Source organism: Caloenas nicobarica, chromosome 15, assembly GCF_036013445.1.
Source record: "Caloenas nicobarica isolate bCalNic1 chromosome 15, bCalNic1.hap1, whole genome shotgun sequence".
In the NCBI taxonomy this organism is placed as follows: Eukaryota; Metazoa; Chordata; class Aves; order Columbiformes; family Columbidae; genus Caloenas; species Caloenas nicobarica.
Genome location: NC_088259.1, coordinates 7,951,361 through 7,978,997, shown reverse-complemented (window position 1 = coordinate 7,978,997; position 27,637 = coordinate 7,951,361). Strand labels below are relative to the sequence as shown.

The following is a 27,637-nucleotide window of genomic DNA, read 5'->3' as shown; positions in this document are numbered from 1 at the left end:
TCTCTGGATACTTTTATAGAGCCATTTCTGCTCCTTTCCACGAAGGTTGCAAGGCAGGCAAGACACCTGCTAGACGTTTTAAAGCCACTATCCACCAATGTAGCCTATTTGTTACATATCTGCCATATCTAAACCACTTAAAAAAGATCGTCATCTCTGCTGCAAAATATTCCTCAGGAGCCGCAGGGGTTGGAGCTGCCCCGGATTGCTGAGCAGGCAGGCAGGCAGCAGGAGTCTCCGCTGCGGACTCGCCTATTGAAGCGATGCCTGCACGTTTCCGTGGGAGCCCCGCCACGAGCGGGGACGGGCTGCGATTTCACCCGCGGCACCACCACTGCGGCCACCATCCTCTCCCGTGACCCACGGCGCCCACCGCCCCACGCTGCCCACCCCGGCCCGGGAGATGGATGGAGCTGCCCCGGGAGTGATGCTGCTGGCAGGAGCCCATGTGATGCTGGGCTAGCGCCGCTCGCTGCCTCGTCCCTCTCCCCGCTCGCTCGCAGGCTGTCATGGCGACTCCCAATAATGTTACTCCCACCAACTGCAGCTGGTGGCCCATCTCGGCGCTGGAGAACGATGCAGGGAAATCCACGGAGGGGGAGGAAAACCAGGACCCGACAGACCCCGCTCTCAAATCCCAGGACAGACTGGTTTTGTACCACTGGACCCAGTCCTTCAGCTCGCAAAAGGTAAAAACAATAATCACCTGGCCGGTTTCTCGGGGAAGAATCACCTCCGGTCCCCAGATCATCCTCTTGCCTGGGGGGGATGGATGCACTCTTGGGGGAGCAAGGGGCTGGTCCCCAGGGCTGGCAAGGGCAGCAGCGTGTGGCCAGGCAGCTCTTTTGTACCTGAGGTTCTGCGTTTTAACAGTATCCGCCTGGGGTGGGGATGGAGATGAGGGGGGGCTCAGCCAAATCCTGCTTTTGCTTTGGGATCGCGGCTTGCACCAGGAGCCGCCAAGGCTTTGTGCTGGCTCACAGCCCTGCTCCGGCGTGGCCGGGAGCGCAGACAAAGGCTGAGCTGGGCCCGGGACCACCCTGCTGCCGGGAGAAGAGGGGGCAGCCCCCAAACCGGGCTCCTTCCAGGGAGCGGACCCCGGCATGCAGCAATTTACCCCTGACATTGCAGCAGTGCCCTGGAAATCCTATTTCTGGGCCACCTCAGTGAGAAATCACATTTTCCAGGCACTAGTAGATGCTCATTTTGCAGCACAGCACATGTGTAACAAACCTGACCTTCTCCTCCCAGCCCCAACCCTCCCGTTATTCCCACACCATAAATCTGACATGGAGAATGGGCTATTCAGAGGGGTGGGGGGAGCACAAAATTCCCCCAGTGCAAGGGTTCCCTTGAGCCCATCAGGGAGGCCAGGGACAGATGTTTGTCCCTGCTCGCAGGCACAAAGAACCGGGAGGGTGCCCAATGCAGCAGGGTGGCTGCACATGGTCTCTGCCGGCAGCAGGTGACTAACGGGATTCTGATCTGCACCGGCGAGGGATGCTCACACCCGGTTCCCCCGTCTTGTGCTGGGCTTTCTGTCATTTTCCTGTCTTGCTCATTTGGCCACCAGCAGCAGGGAGACAGCAGTTCAGACACTTTTGGTATGGGGTTTCCTACAACCAACCTCACTTCTGCGTGGCTGAGAACAGAACAGGGCACACTTAGGGCCACTGCCCCCTGGCACTGCTTTCAGCTTCGGTTTTGGGGTCACTTGCAAAGAAAGAGCATTTACTGGAAGGCAACAGAGACCAAGCTGGTGTGATGAACAGGGTGGGGAAAGGCAGGGGTTGCACAGGACCCCGCTGAAGAGGAGTTTTGCTCAGAGCCAGGCGCAGGTGAAGCTTTTCCTGCTCAGAACCATCCTCCATGGTACTGGGGCTGTTTGTGGGAAGGATCCGGCCCTCCTTGCAAAGGGATTTTTTGAGTTTTACAGCCAGCATTAGGTTATACACGAGACGCCTCATCACAGCCGTGCCAGCACTGCAGGGACCAGTTGAGGGGTCCAAGCATGTTTCATTGTCCCTGGCTGGGACCCCTCCTTGGGGTGCTGGCAGGGGCTCCCCTCACCCATAGGCACCAGGGTTACTCCAGAAGCTGAGCCCTCCTGCCAGGCCTTTGGCCTTGGCTCTTGATAACAAAACAGGGACACTCAGAGTTTGGGGACAGATGTCTTGGGTGGTCCTACCTAGGGTTTATCCATCAGCTGGGAGGAAAAGGCCAAGAGCAAGTTGCAGCTGTGGGAGGCAGGATTTTCCTTGTTTGACTTTAAAAGAAAAAAATTAATTTGCCAGCCCTGTAAATAATTAATGACTAATTCCCCAGAAACTCTGAAGTACTCATAGAAATGCTTATATTTGTTAAGCTGTATTTTTAGCTGCTGCTAGTTGGAGGAAAATAAGCACTTTTCCCTCATTCAGTGGTTCTGTAAAACACGGCTGCCTCACAATCCCACCAAGGGTTATTGTTGTGCATTTGTTGTTTTGGTTTTTTTTTTCCCCTATTTGACACACTTATTTCATAACAGTCAGGTTTTTACAACCCAAAGGCCTAAAATGCAATCCCTGAGTGCACATTCAGCACCATCTGAAGCGATGCCCCTGGGCCAGTGGCAGCATGGAGCAGGAGGGATGCCATGCAGGCTGCTTGAAACCCTACACAAAAGGGAGCATTCTCCCTGCTCAAAGCACAGCTGCTAAAGCCAGAGAACACCCCCAAGTGCAGGACATACCTGAGTTAACATCCAGGCTTCTTTCAGCCAGGCAGTAGCACCTACTGGGTGCAAAACATAGCATTGCTGCAGCCTCCTCTTCCTCACTGGGTGTGTGCTGGGACTCATATCAGCATCCCTGATCCTCCCCAGCTGGGGAGCTGCTGCCTCACTCCACCTGCTGCCAAGGGCTGGGCTTTCAGCCCTCCAGCCCCTCTGCCTGTCACAGGGGCCACCAGCTACCAGAGGGAGGATGGTCCATGATCCCACAAAGTTAGGATGGGTTTGGGTCTCCCCCATTTGCTGGGAAGGGAAATCCTCACTTGGATGCCTGGATTTTGCAGTTGCCCCATGCCAGGGGCTGCTTGTCTGCTTGCAGGATGAGTGCGTGTCAACGGCACATCGCTGCACTGAAGCAGGGGAGGGCCAGGGAGGTGCGATGGGATGATGTGACTCTTGGGGTCAGATTGGTGCATGGGGCTGAGCCTTTTCTCCCCGTCTCTTACCCCAGGTGCGGCTGGTGATCGCGGAGAAGGGGCTGCCCTGCGAGGAGCGGGATGTCAGCATGCCCCTGATGGAGCACAAGGAGCCCTGGTTCATGCGCCTCAACCTGGGGGAGGAGGTGCCCGTCATCATCCACAGGGACAACATCATCAGCGATTACAACCAGATCATTGACTACATGGAGAAGAATTTCACGGGAGGTAAGAGCGGGGTGAAGTCTGTCATGGGGTAAATTTGGGTCTAATCCAGATGCTGTTTGCTAAACACTTTGTCCTTTAAAGTTTCAGCTTTACCCCAGAAGAGCAGCAAGCCGTGAGCTCACACCAAACTTTTACATTTTTCCATGAAAACGAAGGTTTCCCAGCAGAAATCCCCAAATATCCCTTAAAAGTGCTCCTAGGGGAATCTGGGGGGGTGTAGCTAGGTCCTTTCTTTTTCTGCCTTGGAGGCCACTCTCCCAAACAACCATTTTCCCCCATCCCCATGGTGTGTAGTGACATGTCACCAGAGCCACAACTGAGGCATGGCCCACAGAAATACTTCCAGGTTTGGCCACCTTTGTACTTTGGCCTCGTGTATAAAAACCCCAGTAACTCCCATAAGTGGCTCCACTGAGAGAAGGTGGGTTTGAGCTGGGTGTTGCTGCCCCTGTCCCCTTCCTCAATGAGCCCAGTGCCACCAGCCATGGGCAGGGGACCCCACTGTCCCCCACTCCATGACACTGTGCCTCAGAAAAAACCACCTCTTTAGAGTCAAAGAAAGCCAGCGTTTCTGGGGACCATGGGAGGATGATGTGACACAAAGCTGGAGGAAGGGGCAGCCGGGAGAGGGAAGCTGCATTTCCCCTGGAGCAGGGCTGCAGTCAGCAGCTGGTCGAGCTCAGCACACCAGGGTGCTGAGACGGCACTCGAAGGCGGCTGTTTGCATGGCTGCTGTGGCAAAGAGCCGCTCCCAACACCTCGCATCCCTTCACCCTCATGTCCCCAGACCTGCGGGCTGTCAGGCTGGGATGCTCCACTGGGGAGGCTTCAAAGCCGAGCAAGGAGCTCAGGCTGTGCCATCACGATGTTCACCCCAGCATCCATCCCCCTTGCAACAGAGACATCAAAAACATCTCAAAATAGCTCCCGAAGCAAGGGCGTCTTGCCAGCTCAGCTGCTGTCCTCTCCTGGCCCCGCCGGGAGTGCTGCTCAGCAGAGGCGCAATGCTCGCTCCCCGGCAGGGCGGTGGGGACGGGGTGGGTCAGGAAGAGCCCATCCCGGCAGCAGCTTCCAGGGAATGGCAGCCACTTTCCTGCTCAGTGGCAGACCTGGGGCCAAGGGACAGTGGGGAGCATCAGTCCATGGTGCTGTGGTCCCCACGCCACTTTGCCCGGTCTCTGCGAAGGGCAGGTGGTCCGGCATATGTGACAGCAGGCCGTCCCCGGCAGGAGGGGGACACAGTGCTGCCGGTGCGCTGGGAAAGTCCTGACACTGAGATTTTCCAGCCAGGTGCAATTTCTTACATTTTCACTGAGGAATGGAGATGAGAGCCCGGAGCATCCCTCCCTGCTGCCCCCAGCCATCGCCCACCAACGCTGGCTGCCAAAAGCATGACCAGGATGCTGCGGCCTTGGTCTGAGGGGAATCACCCACCTGGCAGAAACCTGCAGAGCTTGAAAGTGCCTTGATAATGAGGTGTATTCACTGAGTTCCTGGGCTGGGAGCATGGCCTTATTCAGCTGCTTATACACAACCTGAGGGGCAGCTAGCATTAGAGGGTGGTATGATGAGCAGTGCCTTTTTCCCCCCAAAAAAGCAGTGAATAGTGCCAATAAGCCACCTTTGAAGGTACTTCTCACTAGGGCACAGCCCAGCCATGCCAAGAAACCACTGATGGGTTGGCTGGTGCCAGTGCATCCCAGAGCCTGGGCAAGGGGGTCTGCAAGGGCTGCACCCCAGCCCCTCTTGCAGAGCCTCCCCCATCCCACCTTTGCATGGCCGATCACTTGCTGACTAAATACAACAGCAGCCCATGTGTGCAGCTCTGCTGTTGGCATGCAGAAGCAGAGCAAGCACTGTCCCACCAAAAACCCCTCCCTGGGACACACTGAAGGACACGGGCTGGCAGCCAGCATGCTGCTATTTCATTGTGGTTGCTCCGTCTTGCTGCTGGATGGGGCGGTTGCTCTGGATGTGCTGGTTTCCAGCCTTGGCACCAGCCCATTAGGTGCTGGCCAGGAGCCCTATGGAAGGAGCACACAGGCTATGGGTTGGTTATTATTATTTCATTCAGCCAGTGGCTTTTTCTCAGATGGAAAATCCCTGCCTGGCCCAGGGCAGGGCGAGCTGTGTCTCTGCTGGCCATCGTCAGGCTGTGCCCACAGCCTTGCTCCTGCTGCCGGCAGTGGCGACGGGCAGAACTGCCATTAAGGGCCCTTAATTAAGGAGCCATGTTGGCCATGTCTGCCCAAGTCCTTCTGCCAAGGTACCCTTAACTCAGCCTGGGATGCTGGTGTGCAGTGAGCCCTGCACTGCGGGCAGCATGTGGGCAACCGGCTTTACTGAGTCCTGGCTGTAAATTTACTAACTACCTATTAACTGCTGTTTGCAAATGCCGTAAACATTTATTATCCCATAAAAAAAAATAAACCTGATATTCTTGGGGAAGACAAAAGCAACATTTTGCTCCTTGTGGTGTCATCTGCCTTGTATTTTGAGCTGAAAGTGTAATAAAAAGAGCACGATTCAAGCTGCTATCCGTGGCAGATGAATAAAACCCAACAAGGCGAGGAGGAGCAGAGCCAGCCAGGCCGAGGGACACTCCTACAGCTGAGGGACCAGCTAAGCACGGAGGGAAGATGTACTTGGCTGCTTTGGTCATCTGCTCCCTGATTACCCCTTTTAAGTGGGATTTTCAAGGAAGCCAGAGATTCAGGTGCCTCATTGCCACTGGTGTAACAAGTGTGTAACTCAGAGATTCCAAATTCAAATCCCTGTGTTTTAGCCCTTTTCTGCAGAATGGGAAGATTTTGTTCCCCTTCTGAGAGAAAAACTACAGTGTACAAATTGAGGGGCTGCAGAGGCGAAGGGCTTGCTGCACAGAGCTCCTGGGGATGCAGGGGCTGCGGGAATGGGTGACACCATGTGTAATGTCCCTGTGTCCTGCGGATTTGCCCATCTCTGGCACAGGCTGGACACGCTCCTGCTTGGGATGAGCAGAAGGGAGGGAGCAGAGCTGAGCGTGGCGTCCAGTTTTGAGTTAATGCTCCACCGCAGCCAGCCCAGCTCTGAGGTCGCTCAAGCTCGGACCGCACACTGCTGTCCACGCAGGCTGACAAGCCACTAACGAGCATCCCGCTAACAACTTTCCCCTTTGCCCTGGCAGAAAACGTCACCCAGCTGATCCCTGAGCCAGGCAGCGTCCTGCACTCGCGGGTGCTGCAGTACCGGGAGCTGCTGGACTCGCTGCCCATGGACGCCTACACACACGGCTGCATCCTGCACCCCGAGCTCACCACCGACTCCATGATCCCAAAGTACGCGACTGCTGAGATCCGCAGTAAGTCACCTCTCCAGCGGGGCTGCCCAGGGCCAGCACCAGCGGGACATCCTCCCCAGCCCTTCCCTTAGGCTCGGCTTAGCTCCGCAGCCCGGCCAGCCACCCTGCTCACCTCCCCTTTTCCACCAAGGCAGGGGCAGAGCTGGGAAATGGCAAAGCACAGCTAATTTGGGAGATACAGCCACTCTGTAGAGGCTTCCTAACCCCATGGGCCATGGATGCTTCTTGCCCAGCTCTTTTTGGGGCACATGAATTTGCTCCCCTCTCCCTCCGATGGCTGTAGAGGCAAAGGTGGGTGAGTACAGCCAGACTGAGTTGCAGCTGGTGGATGAATCGGCACAAGACTGTGTATCTGACCTTCAAGTGCTCATGAAACATTGACGATGCTTAATATAACTCAATGGCAAGGATCGCTCCTGGAGAGAGTCCATTGCCAGAAAAGAGACCTTGTCAGGAGGGCATTAGTGTGCCCCACGTCTCTCCCATCCCAAGCAGCGCCCGTAACATTTTCCCCCACTGTCCCTTCAGCTGCCTGGGTCACGGATGGTCCCTCTGAAATGTGATGCACTCAGCCACAAAGAAAAAAAGGCTGTTCCTGAGGTGTAACTCATGATCTGTTCTGGCTCAGCTGGCACCCTGCACAGGCAGATGTCCCCACACCCTGAGCATCACCTGCCCACCCAGAGTCTGTCCCCTACCCAAAGGGTGCTGCTGTGATGGCTTCAGAGCCTCCTGCCTCACATCACTATCCCAGCACTCTGCCGAGGTCTTAAAAATATCTCCCTGTTCAAACCTCCTCACTGGTGGCATTTTTCCCCAACCACCACAAAGGAGGGGCTGTGGGCAGATCTGGGGGGTGCCCCCATGCCAGCGGTGCCCTTCCTCCCCAGCACATCCCCTATGCCCAGACTATGGTTGGGCTGTCCCATTGCAGTGGGTGCCAAGGCAAATCCACATAGTTGTGTCCCAAGGAACGGGTGAACCAGGGGCCAGGGTCTCTCAAAGGGAACAGGGGAATGAAACCAAGGTAATATCCAGGTTTCCCTCCAAGTTACAGCTCCAGGAAAGCCCGCTGGGAGCCTCAGCAAGCACGAGGTCCAAGGCTCATAGTGGAAAACGGGGAGTTTCACCATTTTGTGACCAGGTACAGCCCGCTGCTGGCTGCCGCCCCAGCCAGCCCTGGCACCTCCCGCACCCACGTGTCAGCAGAGCCAAGCCCTTGTTGGAGGGACAAGGAAGGAGAGACAGATGATCCCTGGCAGGAAAAGATTAGCCCAGCTTTGGGTAATTTACATCGTCCCTAAGGTGTTACGCTTCACCTTGTTTTATCTTCTTCCATCTACTCAGCTCCCTCGCACAAAGCCCTTTGCATCCTCTCCATGCCCTGCGAGGGAGGAGTGTGGGCATCCCTCCCGATCTCATGATGGGCTCCACGCTACCAAATTGCATCCCTGGACGCTGAGCTGGGGTAGGACAGCTTCATTTGGGAGGGAGCATCCCCTCCCATGCTGCTCCACATGCACACCCACGTGTGGGCAGCCAGCCTGGACATCCCAAAGGATCGACCTGCTGGGGATGGAGCTGCAGGAACCAGCTTCTGGGGAAACTCAGGGATGTTCTTAAAACAAGAAGAGACAGAGATCTGCTGGCAGCTCTAATATTAATCCAGCAGAGGAAGGGAGAGGGTGCAATGCCCCAGCTACCTGTCCCTATAGTGGCATGGTGGTAGCAATCCATGAATTTGGCCCAATTTAGCTCTCCGGGGTGTTTTTCTTGGTGCCACAACATTATTTCACATACAGGACAAAGCTGTTTTTCTACTAGACACAAGGTCATCCCTACCCCTGCCAAACACAGCCCCCTGCAGCCCTGATGTTTGTCTCCCCCCAGGGCATTTAGCTAATGTCAGCGCAGATCTGATGAAGCTGGACCACGAAGACGAGCCACAGCTATCAGAGCCCTACCTCTCCAAGCAGAAGAAGCTCATGGTAAGTGGGCCAAAGCCACACACATCTCTGGTGGGGTGGGGGGGATGTGACCCACAGACCTGCCATAGGCACCTGGTGCCTCCTGTTCCTGTGTGGTTGCAGGGACACGTGTCCGTCCATCCGTCCATTCATCCATCCTAACCCCACTCTCCACCTAGGCGAAGATCCTGGAGCATGACAATGTGAACTACTTGAAGAAGATCCTTGGTGAGCTGGGGATGGTGCTAGACCAGATTGAAGCTGAGCTGGAGAAGAGGAAATTGGAGTATCAAGGTAGGTGCTGGGCTATGTTTATGGGATGTTTTTCCAGATGAGGATGAGGTACAATGCCAGGAACAGCCGATGGCTTTGCACCTGATGAACATCCCCCAATGGGGCAAAAACTCGCGGGGCCTGGGCTGCCACTGGGCTCTCCTGATTTTGGGTGTGCTGATGTCGTTGCAGCTGTGGTCTTACTAACCTCCAGGAAACCACCCCTTCTTTGGGGAACCCCCACACTCCTTGCCACAGGGGACAGTGAGACTCCTGTCCTCATGGCTGCTCTCTGGGAGCTCCAAAGTCATCACAGGGTGGTGACAGGTCACCTCTGCCCCAGCAAGGGGCTGCCAGTCACTGATGCCCTGGCTGGTTCAGGAAAGAGCAGGCTGGCCCTGTGCTCTTGCACCATGAATAGGACAGACTGACAAACGCACAGGGCTGGGGACGTGTCCCACAGACCAGTGTCCCCCAGTGACGGGGCTGTGGCACATCCCAGCAGAGCATGGGCAGGAAAACCTGATGTGAATTTAAGGGACCTTGGGAGGGTGGGAGTTTTTAAAGTACCTGCGTCAAACAACAGCGGGTGGGAGGGAGTGACACCAGCTGTCCCTGACATCAAATACACGCTGCTGGGTGCCTGCCGAGTGGCACCCCGGCACCCTGGCAGACAGGGATGCTTGGGCACAGCTGGGCATCGCTTGTCCTGCCATCACCTCTGGATGACGCTGTCATCCTCCCGTCACCGCTGCTGGCAGGGCTCGTAGCCCCGGTTCCGGGAGGGCTGGCAGCTGCCAGCATCGTGGTGCCAGGTCCGGAGCCAAGCCAGACGCAGTTAATCAGGGGACGACCCCACAGCTGCCCCTGCCCTCGGGGCCAGCCTGGGCCTCGGGGAGCCCTGCGTCATGCTCAGGGTCGCACCGAAGGGCTCTAGGAAGTGCCAGGGTCAGGGATTTGCTGAGAGCCCTGGTACATGCACAGCAGCATCTCATGTTGTCCTAATTGCCTCCAATGAACACCCTCATTAACTGATCCGAGAGCTGGGGTGGCTCAGCAGAACTCAGCCTAATGAGGTGCCCTCGGAGGATGTTCCTGGTGCCTGGAGCAGAGGGGTGGCTGCTCCACTGCCTTCAGTCCTTGCTCCTGCCATCTGCCCCGGCCCCCCGAACTCTCCCTGCTGCACCCCTGGCCAGGTCGGGATCTCGGCTGCAGGCTCAAGCACCAGCCCTCTGGCAAGGTCCCAGGAGCCGCAGTGCAGCAGCTCTCCTCCCACGCAGCCCAGGCTGCCGGCCCGACGCGCAGCCATGCAGGCAGGAGGAGGCTGGGAGATGCTGCAGGAGCACAGGGTAACCCCTGCCACAGGCACCCCCTTAGGCTGGGACAGGCTGGTCTGAGTGGGGCAGCTGTGGACGCGAAGGGGACGAGTTGCCCTTGCCCAAACTTCTGCCCCAGGGCACCCACAGCTGGGCCCTGACCGCAGCAGCGGGTGCAAACCCAGAGCCAGGAGGGGCAGGGCTGGATCACAGCTCCCTCCCCAAATCGTCATCCTCACATGGGCTTTCTCCTTTACCCGCAGCAGTGCCCGCGAGCGAGGCAGGGACCCAGCCCTGCTTCCCTTACCTCTGAGCCCGAGCATCCCCAGGGTCACCAGAGCACTACCACAATTCATTAGTCACTGAAAACATCTATTGACTAATTAGGCACAGGCAATCTGTCCACTTGGGCCGTGCCTCCAGCAGGATTAGGCAGGCTGCCAAGCGGCTACAAATGCGGGCTGGTAATTACCAGTAATTCCCCTGGCCTGGCCCTGCGGGCAGCCCAGCAGGACCAGTGCCTGCGCAGGGGTGCAGGAAAGGTGCTGCTCTCTCCCCGCCTCCCCACAAATAACAGCCTCAGGGCAGTGGAAGAGCCCCAAAATTAAGATTTTGGTGCAAAGTTGGGGGCTCAGGCTGGATTGGGCCAGGTTTTGAGCCCTGTTTACTGTTCTTCCTTACCTGTGACTCCCTCAGCTCCCTCGCAGCCCTGCTCCTCAGTATTGAAAGGGCATTGGGGGATGTTTAACACTATCCTGGCCTGAGCCCTCTTCTTCCAGCCTGACAACAGCTTGTTTCATTCCTGGACATCTCCCTGGTGAGGTTATTTCCAGGGTCACTCCTCATCAGGGGCCGTTAATGCTTTGGTGCCTGTCCTGACACCGAGCTCTGCCTCTCCCAAAAACCTGGCTCTTGGCAGGGACGTGCTGCCAGTTTTGGTGTCCTGGAGCAGGGTCCTTGGTGCAGGAGAGGCGACAGAGGCAGGACACAAGCAGAACAGCCAGACCAGGCCAGCAAATGGTTTTGATTCCTGAGGATTTCTCACATCCCTAAAATAGGACAAGTTAACATGACACTCCTGAAACAGCTCTTGGTGCAGCCGAGGACAAACACTGCTGCCCTCCCCGAGCACTAACACAGCAGAGGGGTCATTGCACCACATCTCCCTTCAAGGGTGGCCAAGGGCTCTTTTCCAAGGATCTCCTGGGTACAGGAGGTTGTCATCTCCTCCTGCTCTTGACTTGGGAGAGAAGCAACAGAGCCATTTTGCACACAGCAGTTTGTATCTGCACATGTGCTATAAATGATCATCTCATTTTCCCAGCTCTGTGGCCCCACTTATCCTCCATCACACAGCCTGGTCAACAGGGTCTGATCTCTTGACACATCAGAGAGTTGGGAAAAGACACCCCAGGTCCAACGCTCCTGCCCTCATGGCTCTTTTGAGCAAGCCTTTAGGTGCCCACCCAAGGGTTTCTTCTTACCTCACCTGCTCTATCGCTTCTCTCTCTCCAGGGCAGAAATGTGAACTTTGGCTCTGCGGATGCGTCTTTACTTTGGCCGATGTCTTGTTAGGAGCTACCCTGCACCGCCTCAAGTTTCTAGGACTCTCTAAGAAATACTGGGAAGACGGCAGCAGACCTAACCTACAGTCCTTCTTCGACCGGATACAAAAACGCTTCGCCTTCAGGAAAGTTTTGGGAGACATACATACCACGCTCCTCTCCGCCGTGGTACCCAATGCCTTCAGGCTGGTCAAGCGGAAACCTCCCTCCTTCTTCGGAGCCTCCTTCCTGATGGGATCTCTGGGAGGAATGGGATATTTTGCTTATTGGTACTTAAAGAAAAAATACATCTAGTGCTGGCTGCTTGGTGTTTAGTTTGGTGTCTCTGTGCTGTGTGAAATTATGATGAAGCCTCAGTAACTGTAATGAAATTTGAAGCAAGGTAATGAATAATTATATCGTTTAATGTAACATTCCATAGTCTAGAAGTAGAAATGTATTCTGCAAGGAAATAAGACAACAACAACAACAAGTGTCAAATTGTAAACACCTTTTTTAGGTTTAAGTATTTGACTCCAGCTCAGGGGTTCACGGGCTCAGCTGTGCCCACTGGGAAGCGACGCTGCCTCTGGCTCCCGTGGGAGAGACGGGAACCCCGGGAAGTTTCCCAAAGTCTGAGTTAACTAACGGGACTTGGATATTCGTCCTGTACGTTTGTGTTTCCAAATTGTTCACCGGCCACATTTCACACATGCAGGTAGTGGGGACTTTCTTCTCCTAGAAGGTGTTGTATTGTCGTGCTCGGAGGCTTTCCTGGGAGCAGGGTGCAGTAGCTGGTCACAGTCAAGGTGGATTTGCGTTCTTCAAGTATCCATTTTTAAAATTATTTTCATTACAAGGAATATTTTTTATTGAGCTGCTCTTAGAATGTATCCACTTTCTACGTGTGGTTTTGGTGGGCTTTTTTTTAAAGAATGTCTGTCTTTAACTGCTGCACTTTTTTCCTGAGATAAATCATTTTGACTTCCATCCTGAACTTTGGCATATGAAGGAGATTATTGTTTTAAGCCTTTTGGCTCTGTCTCTTGAGTTTTCTTTCATGGATTTGCAAAGCACCTTTCACAGACGGAGCATATCTGGACTCTGAAAAAGTACAACCATTTTCAGAACTGTTCAGCACCTTCCTGAAGCCACTTTGGCTTTCTCTTCCATCGGGGGCTTTTTTCTTGTCATTTCCTCGCTGTGTGTTTTCTTAGAGACACTTTGCACAGAATCACATTGATGACTTTCTTGTGCCTTTTGCATGTTGGAAAGAATAACGGGCCTCACTGCTACTCATGCTTTGAAAACTGAGATCCTCAATAAACCATATGGGAGGAGTAATGGCTTCACATTTCTAAATGTATCCAACATCCTTCTAGTCTTATCCCAAAGCATGTCCATGGGCAGAGGGGTGTGCAGGTGCTTTGAGCTTTTTCTCATGTACTGCATCAGTATAAAGCTTGCATGGAAACACTATGTATTCCTCTTCCAAGGCACTCAGTTCCGTAAAGCTCAGCCTGCTAGGATCTCCTCCGACTGGCTTTCCAAGTGATCCCCAGTGAGTAATTCTGCATTTCTAGGCTCGGGAATGTATGCCAAGTGCGGCTGAAGCAATACGAATTGCATACGCCTCCGACTCAGAAATTAGCACATAGTGATTACACAACGCAAAATGCACAAATTTATGGGCTTGTCACAATTGTGTAGGCCAGTCTGAGATACTTCTGGAATACAATGACCTGTGTAGCTGCAAAGGTGCTGTGTTATCCATGTTAACCCCCAGTGATTAGGGTCACACTTCAAACTGGTGTGTGAGAACCCAAATCCACCACCTGCCCATACAGACCAGGCACCTGCAGCTGAAGCTGCTGAGCGAAGTGTTACAGACACACTCCTCCTAATCCGGTTACACATTTGCTTCACAGCATTCAATGACTTTGGAAGAAATAGTTATTTTGCTTCTTTTTAAACAGAGAGGCAAGAGTGTCCCCTGGGGTGATCCCTTTTGCTGAATCTGAAAGGTGTAAGAACAAATATGATGGCCTGTGGTTCATCTGGCCCATTAGCCGATGCCAAAAGAATTTATAATGATACACTAACATGAAACCCTTACCAGGATTTCATCCTTTTACCTTTGTTGTTCTACACACACATTCCCTGCTGATCTCCAAAAGCTGATGATTCCTTTATTTTCTATAGAAAGGAATATTAATGAGGGTACAGGGCCAGGAAACCCAGAGAGAACAAGAGCAAATACCCTCAGTTCCCAGGATTTCAGCCTGAGAATGAAGCAGAAGGTATTAGAGCTGCTTAGCCAGGCTGCTGCTTGTTTCTTTGCTCCTCAGTTTGGTTTTGGTTTTGGTTTTTTAAACAAAATAATAAGCTTAAAATCATGGAGCAAATCAGAACTCTAAGCACTGTAGACAATAGACCTTTGTTTTGTTTTGGAGCGCACTGTTAAAACACAGCTGTGATAAGGAAGCCAGATGGAGGCAGCAGTTGGGAGAAGGTGTGGGTCAGTTTGGACCAAGACTTGACAGCTGTCAGTCATGTCACTTCCTGGGCTGGTGGAAGGCTACAGATGCTACAGTGATGAGTTTTGTACAGGTTCTCAGCTAGGACTATTCACTAGCAAGCCTTTGTTTTGGACGAAATTTAAAAAGAAGCAAAAATCAGAGAACACAGTGCCACTCCCTGTCACTGAGCCTTGTCCCTCTGCCGTGGTAATGAAAAAACACCAGGACTTTGCTCCGAGGAAAAGCAATCTGTGAGAGCAATAACAGACAATTACTGTGACAGGCAGAGGCTGGATTGATGTCCAAGACCGTGCGGAAAACGAAGCGGGAGCTGAATGTCACTGCCCCGACCGATCCCAATCAGCCCTGCAGTGATTACAGGCGGTCGTTATAAAAAGTTGCTTTTGCTCTCACTGATCTAAGCCTAATGAGACTTTTTCTGCTCTAGTTCCATTTAAAAGGGGAGACCATGGTGCTACATTGCCATAAACCAGGCACTGGCCTGATGTTTGCCGCCCAAGGCACTTTCCAGACTTAGAAATAGGAAAATGAGAGCAAAAATCTGTTTTCTCGCTGCAGAACTTCAGGCTTTGCTCTCAGCAAGGTGTGGGGTAACACCAGCACCCAAGGGACAAGACTAGAAGGTGAGGCACCTCAGAGATGCTATGGGGAGTAAATGTCTGCTCTAGGACACCTTGTAATTTACTCCTGAGGAGTTCTGTAGAAAAGTGCTATCGCTGGTGCACGGACTCAGCTGCACTGGACAACAGAGGGAATGGTTTGTGCTGTATCTTGCACCAAATACTGCTGTGTACCTGATCTGACCCCAGTTAGCATCCTTCTTGGGCTTTACCCTGTACCTGCATATTTAGCCCAGCAAATTCTTAGTCTTCAAAACGTCTGGGTTTTAGAGACAAACATGTCTTTTGGCACCTCAGGCCTGAAAATCTGTATCTGCACTGAAAAGCTGAGCTCGTAATTATCAAAGGTGTCCTAGTTTCAGCTGGGCTAGAGTCAATTTTCTTCCTAGTAGCTGGTATAGGGCTGCGTTTTGGACTTAGGATGAGAAGCATGTCAATAACGCACTGATGTTTTGGTTGTTGCCAAGCCATGTTTACACCAAGTCAAGGACTTTTCAGCCAGAAGGCTGGAGATGCACAAGAAGCCAGGAGGGGGCACAGCCAGGACAGCTGACCCAAACTGGCCAAAGGGATGTTCCACACCATATGACATCATGCTCAGTATATATTTTTGGGGAAGAAGAATGAAAGGGGACATTCAGAGTGACGGTGTTTGTCTCCCTGAGTCACTGTTACGCGTTGTGAACGGGGACAGATTTCATATCCCTACAAGATTTCCTAGAGCACGATCTCAGTGATAAATCAGAGAGGTTTCAGACCAAGCTGTTTCTAATACCGAATCGGAGGTTTTAAGCAGTAGCGAAAAACCAGTAGAACTTGTGTTCTCAGATAAAGTGCATTCATGACAAACAAATTTCCTATTTTTTCCCCTCAGGCCGATTTCCAAATGTCGTATTTACTATCATTGTCTTTTACTCTCCATTTTACAAGCTCTGAAGGATTAAACAGAGAGAAAACAGTCTGCTTTAAATGCCTCACAGTGAAAGAAAGAATACCACGCATGCCATAAATAATTCAGGTGAACAATTGCTTTGTCAGAACACAGGTGCCGATCGCTGCAGCAGGGGAGAGCAGAGGCTGCGACTGCAGCTCTACCTGCCCACAGCAGTTGCTGTTGCTAAAGCAGATTATTTCTATTTTTTCTCTTTCTGTGTGACTTTGATGCTGAAGAGCTTCAATGAGCAAAGTGTCAACCTCCTTGGGAGCTCACGGGAGTTTTTTTTCTTCCTTTTTCTCTTTCTCCTCTGTGCAATGATCTACTTTCAGCTCCTTTTTTTCTTTACCCCTCTCTACCATCCCACTCCTTTCCTCTCTCCTGGATTCCCCCAATTTCACTCTCGACCATTTTCAGAGACATTTCTGCAGCCAGGAGCCCACAGGCTGTGAATCTCTACATCAGTGGACACAGCACCTCCCATTTCCACCTTCTGAGAAACAACCGCTAAGAAATGAAGGAGATATAGTCTCGCTAAAAAGCTCTTAACACCACAGATTAATGATAACTTAGAAAGTATTTCTTTAAAAACAACATCCATCCCCCTACTTCCATTGCCTCCTGTCTTAGCCCTTTCCTGACAGCATCTCATCTCTCCCGCGACCTAAATCCTTTTTAGCTCCAGGAGAGTTATCCAAATAAAGCTACTTTGCAATCAGAACAGAGTGTAACCAGGTTTGAGGGTGCTTTATAATGCTGCAGGCACTTCTTGCCATAGAACTAAGCATTCTGCATAGTTAAGTGTTGTTTTGCACATGCTCTTTACATCACAAGGTCATGCCACTCCACTGCAAGCCTCCTGGAACGCTCTTCTATTTTTACTCACCAAAACTAATTTCTTTCCATTCCATGCCCTTGGAGCCAACCACTACAGAACAGCAACAGGGAGGATTCTCGGCCACAAGCAAAAAAAAAAAAAAAAAAAAAAAACACACATCAACCAACCAAAAAACCCCACAAAAGAAAAAAAAAAACACCACCAACAAACCCTCAGTCAAACAAGGCATATTCCATTGCTTGTGTTTTGTGATGGACAGAGGGTAGTTAAAAAACAAACAAAAGAAATCTTTCTAAATGTTACTACATAATTGCCTGAAATTTCAGGGATTGCGCTCAGTCCCGATAGTCATTTCCATTTCTGCTGTTAAGGTACCAGAAAGCAAAGACTGACTCTGCAATAGGAGTCAAAAAGCGCAAAGAAAACTTCTGGAGCGCAAGGGAACCTCCTAAGAAAAGAGCTGGCACACGGTCTGTGGGCACCGAGAACGACACGCACGCCAAGATTGCCCAACTCCCAACCAGGATTGCAGCCCACGAGAATTCTTCCGCATATTGCAAGGGATTAGGCTTTCACTTGGCTACAATAAGCATCTGCCCATGTCTGTGTAATCAGCTGCCCAGTGGAAGAGGCATACATTCAGAAACTTGCTTTTGTCAGGCAAGGCTTTTGTTTGTTTTGATTTGCTTCGTTTCTTTTTATACTCTGGACTTTTGACAATCTGTGCTATATTAACCCATTCAAATACTGCAGAACTATCAGTGTAAGTTGGATCACGCAGCTCAGTAGTCACAAAAACACCATGAGGCTGAATCATTTGGGGAAATGAAGAGCAGCAGCAGCATCTTTATGGACATCAGAAACAGATTCTCAAAGACAAACAGTGATAAAGTTTTCAAGTGTTTTTCTTTCATTGTTTAAATAAAAGTTTTGAGAATAACCATATTCCATATTATTCCCATAATAAAAAAAAATGTATGACACTGGTTAGGAGTGGACAGAAATACCCACAGAGTGATTGCACAAAACATTTCTGAAACTGAAGATAATTTCAGCGAGTCGGTTTAAATAAATGGCATTTCCTGTTGCAAGGCCTTGTCTATACAGCATAGTTACATAAAGACAACCTAAAATAGAAACTTATATCTAATGAAATTAATCAGAAAACCTTCTAGGTATATAATCCTTTTTCATGGTGAAAGTGGCTTGCGGCCTAGCTTAACTGTATTGGGACCAGGCTTACATTACATCAAAAGAACATCTGCAAATTAATTTGCATTGTTTAAACAAATTTAGTTAAACCCAATATGAGTTAATCGGTGCAAATTTCCCAAAGAGTCAGCTTAAAAGGCAATTCGATGCAAAAACAACAGGAGGAGCTTGACAGAAAACACACAACCTTCTGAAACACCTTCTTTCTGCGAGGTGATTCGTACTTTCTAAGGATGCACAACTCCCACTTGTCACTGAATTTAGTGGAAATCCCAGCAAATCCAGCTTTCCTAGAGACAGACCGCAAGTGTGCGATTAACAGTGCTGGATTTATTGCAAACACTACGCCTCTCTTGCTGGGAGAGAGCTGTTGAGATGACAAAAAGAAAGGTGCCAAGATCAGACTACGGCACGTCATATCCTGTATTCAGCAAAATATTCACCTTGCAAACGCTACAGAGAGGTCACATTTGCTCACGGATCAGCAGATGGTACCTGCAGCCTTGCCCACGGACCCTCCTGGCTGTGCTGCTCACCACTACAAATGCCAAACAGATTTTGTGCAACTGCAACATGAATAAGCCTTTATGAAATAATAAAAAGCTTTGCAAGATAAAAAACTATGCTAAATGTTTGATTGATATGATGAGTAAACCCATCCCACCTCATACATTCCTTATACAACAGTAGTGTTTTATTCAGTAGTGGGTTTTCAGCCACATCAAAAGTGGCCACAGCTTCATGTGCAATTAAAATCAAGCAGTTTATCGATACTGCTGATAAACAAGAATAAATATTGCTTCAAGTGCATGGCTTCGCAGCTCTTATGATAAATAATGTGTTTCACTCATTACCAAGCAGACTATTTGGGGAAATAGCAGGTTTAGCTAACTTGTTCATGACACCAAAATTTCATTGTTTGTCTAGGAGGAACACACCACAAAGTACTCATTGTTGCGAAGTGTGCAACTCATAAGATTTAAAAAAAAAGTTAAAACCCCAATTCTCATATTAGACTTCTTAGCAAAATTGGAAGGGGTTTTTTTGTGTGTCAGGAATAAAATGACAAAATATTATTACAGATACTTCACTTAAGGAGAAAGTTAAGGCTTGTTTTCCAAGAGTTTCCTTTTCAAAGGCAGGCATGAATTTAAAGTCATGGTCTGCTTAAGACATCACATCTCAGATTTCCCTCTTTGTTGCAGAAGGTGCAAACAGCTAGGAAGCATTTGTGGCAAGTTAGTGTATTTAACACTGGATAATGTGATGTTCTAGTTTCACAACAGAGCTATATACTGCTTTAATAAGTACTGATATTTTTGCAACACTTAGCATCGCTGTCATTACAGCTTTTGCATAAAGCAATACAAATAGGAATATTTAAAAAACCAGAAGTATGAGATTTGGATGACCCATGATATTTTGACATAAATAAGTCAAAAAAGAGGGAGAATTAATTTGAGATTGATCAAGCTCTTAAAGAGCAAAGGCCTCTGTCAGCCTTGGACCCGCTCCTCCTGCAAGAGAAACAGACCCAAATTCTTATTTCTCTGCTGGGAACGCCAGTCAGCAACTCCTAAACAAGAGCAGACCTCTTCCGATACCTTTTTTTTTTTCTCCTGAGGAAGAAGCTTGTTACCATCTGAGAGCCCTCAGCTAGTACAGATTTGGTTTCCTTCAGCCCATTACCTTGCTCCTTACAGTGGAAATACTGTAACCGTTCCCACATTCAACTACTCCAGTACTGAAAGCAAAGTCCAAAAATTTTAAAAGTTATTTTATCTGCTATAACTATACTTCTTTGAACTCAAAGGTATACTTGGAAGAGGCAGTCCAGGAGAAAAGGGTTTCAAGTACCAAAATCTGTATGTCCCATACCAAGCTGAGAGACCTATCAGCACACCGAGAAACTTTTGACTGAAGTCATGGAAATACAGGGCAGTGCAGAGAAACATGAACACCCAGATCATGGTGAGAAAACACAAGGACACAAACAGAACGTTGATCACAACACGCAGCTTGGAGTTCTGGTCTATGGACAAGCCTTCCAGCACAGCCACTTCCTCCACGATCATCAGAGCACAGTACGAGAGCAGAAAACAGTGCCCTGAGATATCAAAACCATTCCAGATCCCGTTGTCCTGGTGGCACTCCTGCTTGGTGGCATACAGCCGGTGGGGCTCGCGGAGCTCACCCGATGTAGAGCACACACCGGTGAGATTCTCGATGTAGATGAAGAGTCCGGTGCAGACGTACCAGATGGCAGTACCCACCAGCAGCGCACTGAGACGTCGCAGCACCATCAGAACACTCTTCGTGGGGCCATAGAGGAACTTGCTCCCAGCAAACTGGTAGGTGGTGACCGCGATGAAGGGCAGCAGAAGCCAGAATGTCCATGCCCAAGCCACCTTGACAAAATATCTGCCAGAGAAAAGCCAAAAGAGAAATATGCGTGTGTGAGACTTCACAGGAGCTGGAGTGAGTGGTGGTGCTTGAAGAAGTAGGTTTTCAAGGTCGGTGTTTAGAGCTGTCTAAGTCAAACACTTGTGCCCTCCCCTCAAAGTAAAGCAGAACTAAAACCTTAATCCTCTGCCCTCTACTTCTCTCGGGCTCAACACCTGAATACTCCCTCAACCAGCTACTTCAACAGCTTCCCAGGCAGCATTCCCTCGGACCTAGAGCCCTTGTTCAGACTGGCAGTTCAGTTTTGCAATCGCTTTTACCCTACAAACCTGCTCAACTCTGCCCTACTCAGAATGCAGCTGCAAAGAACGTATTTTTAGCTTGCCACCCTGACAACAGTAACCCGTTCTCTGACGCTCCTCCTCCATCCCAATTATCTTTGCTTCACAACCTCACCCTCTTAATACTGAATAAGGCAGCCAGAAGGGCTGACTCTTTTTCTCAATCAGCCCATGAAACTTTTCCTCCATTATCACCTTATAAAATAAATGAAAAAACACAATGTGTTTGTTTCTTTGCTGTCCCTCCAGTTGAAGAGAGGTTTCCTTGGGCATACACAAATCCTTGCCCAGGATTTTGAGGAGTACCTCCTTTGCTCTTAGTTTTACAGGAAAAGTGGCATCTGTGTGGCAACTACAGCTGTTACCATGGAATAGGAATTGTAAATAAAATCCTCATTTTATTGAGACAGTTAAAAGCAAAAAAGGCTATGAATATCACTGCTGCCGGCAAACCCACAAGCAAGTAAGCTGGGGGGAAAAAAATTGCTTCAGGAACTGCCAGTACAGATAACCTTCCTCGATTTAAAGAGGGGGAATCAACCTGTGGTATGTTTTTAATGCAAGGTCCATTTCACCCTCTAAGTGTTCCTGCCAACCCTTCGCAATTGCACTAAAGGCAGCTCCTCTCCCACACGTCAACAAATGACAAATTCGAATCAATAAAGTAAAAACTTCCCCAAGTCTCAGGAGAAACCATCAATTTTAGCTTCATTTCCTGGCCCGTAGCAGGTGAAGCACCGGCCCAGCTCATCGCCATCCTCGCACCCTTCAAAATGTTCAAACGCATTTGTAACGAGTGACTAAACCAGTTAAATCATCGCCAAAGTACAAAGAAAGGATGGCAGTGACTCTGCTTTTGCAGGAGACGCTAAAAGACTTATTTCCTTCAGCTTGCTGTTAGAACAGCTCAGCAACTCTCCGTTTGCTCGAACCTGGGGAATTACCTGGGAGCTGAAAAAGGAAAAACAACCTTTCTTTTTTTTTCCCCCTCTTCCAGTAAAAACTGAGCAAGGAACTCCCCTTGTTCTGAAATTTCACAGTCGTGTAGACTCTACCAGACCAGGAAAGCGAGCAGCCCCCCCCGCCCCGGCACAGCCCGCGGTCCTCGGCGGCCCCTGCCCGTCCCGGCTCACCCCCCGGTACCGGCCCTGCCCGTCCCGCCGCCCCCGCCTCTCCTCACACGTTGAGCGGGTTGCGCTTGTCCTGCATGGGCGTCTCGGGCACCAGGTCGCCGTCCTTGAGGGCGGACCCCAGGAGCATGATGGCGAGCAGCAGCCAGGGCAGGCGGCGGCGCACCCGCCCGTCGGCCAGCCCGGCCCGCAGCCCACGGCCGCAGCGCTCCAGCCGCTCCATCGCCTCCTCCCGCCGCCGCCGCCGCCGCCGCCCCGCCCGCTCGGCCGCCGTACCGCGTCACGCGTCGCGCGCCGGCCCCGCCCGCCGCCGCAGCGCTCGGGCGCCCCCTGGTGGCGCCCGCCACGCTGGGACGCGGGACCGGCGACGGGGGCGGGGGGGCTGTGCGCATGCGTGCCGCGGGAGGGAGGGCGCCCCCTGCAGGGCCCCGCGCCGGTCTGCGGTGTGAGCCGTTCCGTGCCGGTGTGGGGTCCGTACGGGATCCACAGGGGACCCGCACGGGATCCGCGCAGGACCCATACACGACCCATAGGGGATCCACACGGGACCCATACACGATCCATAGGGGATCCGGACGGGTCTCATGCACGATCCATAGGGGATCCGTATGGGTCTCATGCACGATCCATACAGGATCCGTATGGGTCTCATACACGATCCATAGGGGATCCGCACGGGTCTCATACACGATCCATAGGGGATCCGTATGGGTCTCATGCACGATCCATAGGGGATCCGCACGGGTCTCATGCACGATCCATAGGGGATCCGCACGGGTCTCATACACGATCTATAGGGGACCCACACGGGATCCGCACGGGACCCATACATGATCCATAGGGGACGCACATGTGATCCACACAGGATCCACATGGAATCCATACATGATCCATACGGGATCCGTGTGTTCTGCACCAGGCGACCCCCCCACTGTCTGTGTCGGGAACCACACGTGTGCTCAGGAGCTCCCAGTTCACACTCTCCCCTGACAACACGAGAACACGGGATGTGTTTTACACCCGTCCGCAGGTGGGTGGTTCCTTCCAGAGCAGCAAAGAGATGCACCAAGGGGCTCATGGGCTATGGTATCCACACCATAGAGGCACAGAATCATAGAATTGTTTAGGGAGGAAAAGACCATTAAGATCATCAAGTCCAACCGCTAACCCAACACTGCCAAACCAACCTCTAACCCGTGTCCCTGAGAACCTCATCTGCGCCTGCTCCACTCCTCCAGGGATGCTGACTCCACCACTGCCCTGGGCAGCCTGTTCCAATGCCCCACAGCCCTTTCCGGGAACAAAGTTTTTCCCAATATCCAATCTAAACCTCCCCTGGTGCAACTTGAGGCCGTTTTCTCTCATCCTATAAATGAGCACCCACTAGTTCTGAAGCGCCAGCTGCTCTGAAAGAGTGTCTTACCATAATATTCAAGAGAAAATTTGAGAAATTCCTCAGTAGAATTTTTTTTACTTTTTTTTCCCCTGGTGCTTAGGAGAGAGACAGAAGGTATGTCTGGGGCTTTTAAGGCTCCTCTGCCTTTTCACTGTCCATGTTTAGCTGAAAGTGGTCCAAGCACTGGCCGTCACTGTAGTATTCAAGACCTATTTAATCTATTGAACTGCTGCTGCTGTCATTTCAACTTAGTTTTTAAAAAATGAAAAAAGCATCAGCAAGCAGAGAAATGGCTAAATGAACAAAGAGCCTTTATTTATCCCAAGGGCCTCTGTTCTAAAAATGTGAGAGGGGGGAAAAAAAAAGCAGACCCTATCTGAGACAGGATGGGAAAGTATTTCTTGCCAGAGCGCATTTCAAAGCTGGTTTGCAGTCATTGTCAGCGAATCTATGACAACATCTGGGCTGAAAGAGCAGCAGGACACATCAAAGCAGCCCCAGTAGATACGGAGAGTTTCAGCTAAGGAGGTTATCCAGGGTAAATGCCATTTGGAAATTTATTGGATGTTGTTTTTAATGAGACTGCCATGGCCACGTCTAGCACTTCCAGCCACAGCATTCTACCCCCCGAATTAGAAAAGACAGCCAGCTGCGTTCACTCAAACGAGCGAGGATAAGAGGGGCTGGGAGCAGGTTTTGCAGAGTCCGGCATTGTCTGCCTAAATCCCCCCGTGCCTTTGAAACCTGGCCTCCTCCGCTTCCCAGGTTTGGGGCTCTGATCTCCAGACTGTTTGCAAAGCCCGCGAGCTGGAGGCGGTGAGTGGCCGGGCTGGCTGCTAATGAAGCGTGCTGTGGTGTCTACCGCGCCGCAGGAGGGTTTCGTAAGCTTGGCACCTGTTCCAGATGAATGGAGTTGATGGCATGGGCTAGAAATGTGTCTATCTTCAGCCCAGCTGGAAACGGCCGAGGATTATCTCTGCAAATCGCGGATTCTCGCAAGCGCGGCGAGCAGAGCTCAGCTGGGTCCAGGTGTCCTGCAGATTTAGAGTAAATCTCAACTTTCGGGCCATGTATTTTCTGCCACATGCACCAGGCAGGGCCAACAGTCCTCCTGAGGAGCCGATTGCCGTTCCTCTGTAAAGAATCAGAAAAGCAGAATTTAGGTCTTTTAAAACTGCAGAAAAAGCTTTTATTCATAAACAGGGAATAAGGTTTGTTCTAGGAAGATTGCAGAAGGTTTCCAAAGAGCTCTCACAGATACCTGGTCAAGCTGTGTCAGGTATAAACCATGCTAAAGTGAATTAATTTGTCAGGTATAGCAGAGGTGGCTGTCCTTCCATTTCTTTGTGCCTTTTTCCTTAACCTGACCAAATCACTGCCAAGTTGAAATCTTCCTGGCCTTCCACTGCCAAATCAAGTTGAAATCCTCCAGGCTCTTTTTTGTTTGTTTTAATTTGAACAAGGCCCCCAACAGATTCTTTCACTTTCGTTGAGAAATCACATTTTGCCTCTGAAGTATGCAGGGATAGATTCATTAGCGGCTGTAGAACCACTTTCAGAGCTGAAGAGTGGTTGCTGAGCCTTGTCCCTGCACGCCCAGTCACCCAGAGCTTAGGGCACTTATTCGGACGGGCAATCTGGAGATCCCAGCCACCTGAGCAGAGATTTGAAGTAAGATTTAACATGCCTGGGAAGAGCATCCTTAATCCAGAGCTGTAGCAGATCTGGGGAAAGTATCTCCTGGTCGTGGAAGTCATGTCGTATCAGGTATTCCACTATTAATTGGAGCAAGAACAACAACACTCTGAGCTAATAATTATTTTAAATAATGAAGTTGTTTAGAAAATTAATTTGTTTCTTTTTGATGATTCTCTTAAGCATCTATTAATCGCTTAGCTGTGGAGAAATTCAGACCTTCTTGCGAGTCAGTGACATTTTGCTCAGGCTCATGGAGCTGCGCTGTGATCTCATGTCACTCCCATGCTGAGAAAATGATGCTAAATCCGAACACACTGCAGTCGTGTCACAACCTCATGAGAGCCTTACTCACGAGTTCTTCCTCCTAAACACACTCAAAAATGCTGCATGCTAGAAGAAGGCAAGATCATTACTAAAAAGTTGATTGTGCCTTAAAACCATCTGCAGGATGAGTTATTAGAATTTAATTGTTCAGCCCTGCAAAACCTTCAGCCATCGTGCGTGCCCCAGCACAGGAGCCTCCCGACACTGAAAAATAACCTGGCAAAGGTTTGGAGGTTTGATATGGAGCAGGACCAAGAAGTTTGAACTGAAATCTCAGCTCAAGCAGTCAAACTAAGCCTCTTGACTGTGCTAAATAGGATTTTTTTTTTTGGTGAGGTTTCCGGGTCTGCTGCTCTCTGTTGCAACCAAGGCAGGATGTCTGGAGGAGAAGGAGAGAAAAGCTACCTTTTTTTTTTTTTTTGACGAAACACAAGCAATGTTTCTCTTCTGACCTGAGTTTGGGCAAAGGCGGGTTCTCACAGGCTGATGGACGCAGCAGGAAAGTGCTCTGGGGGCACTGGGAGGAGATGGTGGGTACCCCCCATGTATGGGACCCCAGAGAGCCACCAGCCTGTGGCCACACACCAGTAATGTCCCCTTCAGCCCTGGGAGAGCCCCCCTCTGCCTCCTAGCGATTCCCACACCCCACCAGCACCTGCTGACCCCTCGTTGCCTGCCCGGGGCGGGTTGGCTGCATCCCCCCAGCCCGTCCCTTGGGAAGCCAGATGCTGGTGGGGGCCGTGTCACTCATTCCTGCCAAGCCGCCCCTGCTCTCTGTTTTCCTTGGCGAGCGCTGCTCACATCTCCATGATTGATTGTGTTTGAGTTTGATCGTGGAGCGTCCCAGGATGTTTGCATGAGAGGTGCTACATAAGCATAATTTGTGTTGTATTTTCTTTGCCTAATAGGAGCTTAAGCTTGGAGTTTAAGATAGTTTTGGCCCTTTGCTGAGATACTGTCCATCGGCTTCAGTGCTTTCAGCTCCACAGTTTTCTCTAGCCACTATCAGTTTTGGGGTTTTTTGTTTGTTTAAGTTTTGTGCTTAGCTCCCCTATATCAATGATACCTTTGAAATGCAGCCTTCCCTTGCACTGGCCTAGACATTTGCTGCCCATCTCCAATGGGGTGGATGCTCCTCCTTCCAGCCCCAGACTTATCATCGGTCTGGGCAGAACCAAAGTTAAGCCTTACTCCCATGAGTGGATGCTGCACGATTTACAGCAGAGATGCTGAATTGAGAGACAGAAGGGAGACAATGGTAACTCGCCACCTGTGTGGCTGCCCAAACACGTGGGAAAGGTCTTTCCCAGTCCTGGAACTCAAATAATTTTGGAAAAAGGTGCAGAAATTAACCCTGGGGGATTTGTACAGACTGAACCATCACTGGGCCTGGCATGAAAACCTCTGCAGGTCACACATTTCCCCTCCGACTCTCCTCAAATGAATAGGAAGGGTATGATCTGAGCCGCAGGGAATTTTCAGCATATTTAGTGGTTATATCCAAAGATCAAAATATTTTGGGATACGGGGCAAAACATAATAAAGAACCAATTCATTTTTCAGTGCTGCAAACTTTATTAATACTACAAATTAAAACATACTGCTACAAAATATTTACATTTCCTGTTCCACACAGCCAGATTGCAGCAGAGCAGACTAATGATGGGCTTTAATTTACAGGAGAGACTGGTATTGTGATGAGCACGGGGTCTGAGGAGTTGGGTTTAAATTTGTGGCTTTGTCAAACTCCCTCTCCAGCCATAGGCAAGTCCCTTAAATTCTATATCCCCATTCCCCGAGCAGGATACAGGCAAGGTTCTCTTCTCCTCCCTAAATTTGTTACAGAGATAATTGTGAGGTTGCAGAGAGATACGATAATCTGAAGAGCTTAAAAACGAGAGTTCACAAAGATGTAAAATAGTTGCTCTTCCTACAATACAAGTTAAACAGCCCATTAGCAGATGAACTGGAGATGAGATGACACATGAAAAAAATATATAATTCATATGATTAAGTGTACATGCACTTCGGCATGAAATGGTCTTAATTAGTCATGTTTATCTAGAATTACCTGACTTCCTTAAGCAGCTGTGGTGGCTGCCTGTGTAGCACCTTACTGAAATAATCACCTTTTTTTGCACAGCATATAATGCACGCCTTCTGCATTTGCCAAAGAAAATCCTCCCCCTCAACACCTGGGTATTTGAATTAAGTTGCTTCTCGCTGTGTTGTCTTTTGGAGGTCGGTGTTGGGCAGGTTTTTCGCTGCGGGCAGAGCTTTCTGAGCAGCTCTGTCACTGGGAAGTGACTCCTGCCCAGTCTGATTAACCATTCTGTTAGCCATGTGC

At 50.5% G+C, this 27,637-nt stretch overlaps 2 protein-coding genes across 4 annotated transcripts; one reads left to right on the top strand and one right to left on the bottom strand.

Annotated features, from left to right (window-relative positions):
* The first annotated feature begins 509 nt into the window (after positions 1–509).
* On the top strand, positions 510–12,169 carry GDAP1L1 (ganglioside induced differentiation associated protein 1 like 1). Of its 3 annotated transcripts, XM_065645763.1 has the most exons (6): positions 510–689; positions 3,222–3,414; positions 6,581–6,754; positions 8,645–8,742; positions 8,901–9,015; positions 11,826–12,169. In XM_065645763.1, exons 1-6 carry the CDS (start codon positions 510–512, stop codon positions 12,167–12,169), a joined length of 1,104 nt encoding a protein of 367 aa, XP_065501835.1. The 3 variants fall into 3 exon arrangements, with proteins under 3 accessions (XP_065501835.1, XP_065501836.1, XP_065501837.1); XM_065645764.1 differs by lacking the exon at positions 6,581–6,754; XM_065645765.1 differs by lacking the exons at positions 8,645–8,742; positions 8,901–9,015.
* Positions 12,170–17,602: 5,433 nt separating this feature from the next.
* Positions 17,603–22,122, bottom strand: FITM2 (fat storage inducing transmembrane protein 2). The gene is made up of 2 exons (XM_065645690.1): positions 21,923–22,122; positions 17,603–20,419 (listed from the first exon to the last, which is right to left on the bottom strand). The coding sequence occupies exons 1-2, from the start codon at positions 22,093–22,095 to the stop codon at positions 19,777–19,779; spliced, it is 816 nt and encodes a 271-aa protein (XP_065501762.1). The 5' UTR covers positions 22,096–22,122; the 3' UTR covers positions 17,603–19,776.
* Between the last annotated feature and the right edge of the window lie 5,515 nt (positions 22,123–27,637).

What these genes read in the sequence shown, in the direction of transcription:
- GDAP1L1 (XM_065645763.1), top strand. Translation starts at nt 510, where the DNA reads ATGGCGACTCCCAATAATGTTACTCCCACCAACTGCAGCTGGTGGCCC. An exon ending in AGTCCTTCAGCTCGCAAAAG is followed by an intron (nt 690 to 3,221) that starts GTAAAAACAATA and finishes CTCTTACCCCAG; the next exon opens with GTGCGGCTGGTGATCGCGGA. An exon ending in GGAGAAGAATTTCACGGGAG is followed by an intron (nt 3,415 to 6,580) that starts GTAAGAGCGGGG and finishes TTGCCCTGGCAG; the next exon opens with AAAACGTCACCCAGCTGATC.
- FITM2 (XM_065645690.1), bottom strand. Translation starts at nt 22,095, where the DNA reads ATGGAGCGGCTGGAGCGCTGCGGCCGTGGGCTGCGGGCCGGGCTGGCC. An exon ending in AAGCGCAACCCGCTCAACGT is followed by an intron (nt 20,420 to 21,922) that starts GTGAGGAGAGGC and finishes TTTCTCTGGCAG; the next exon opens with ATATTTTGTCAAGGTGGCTT.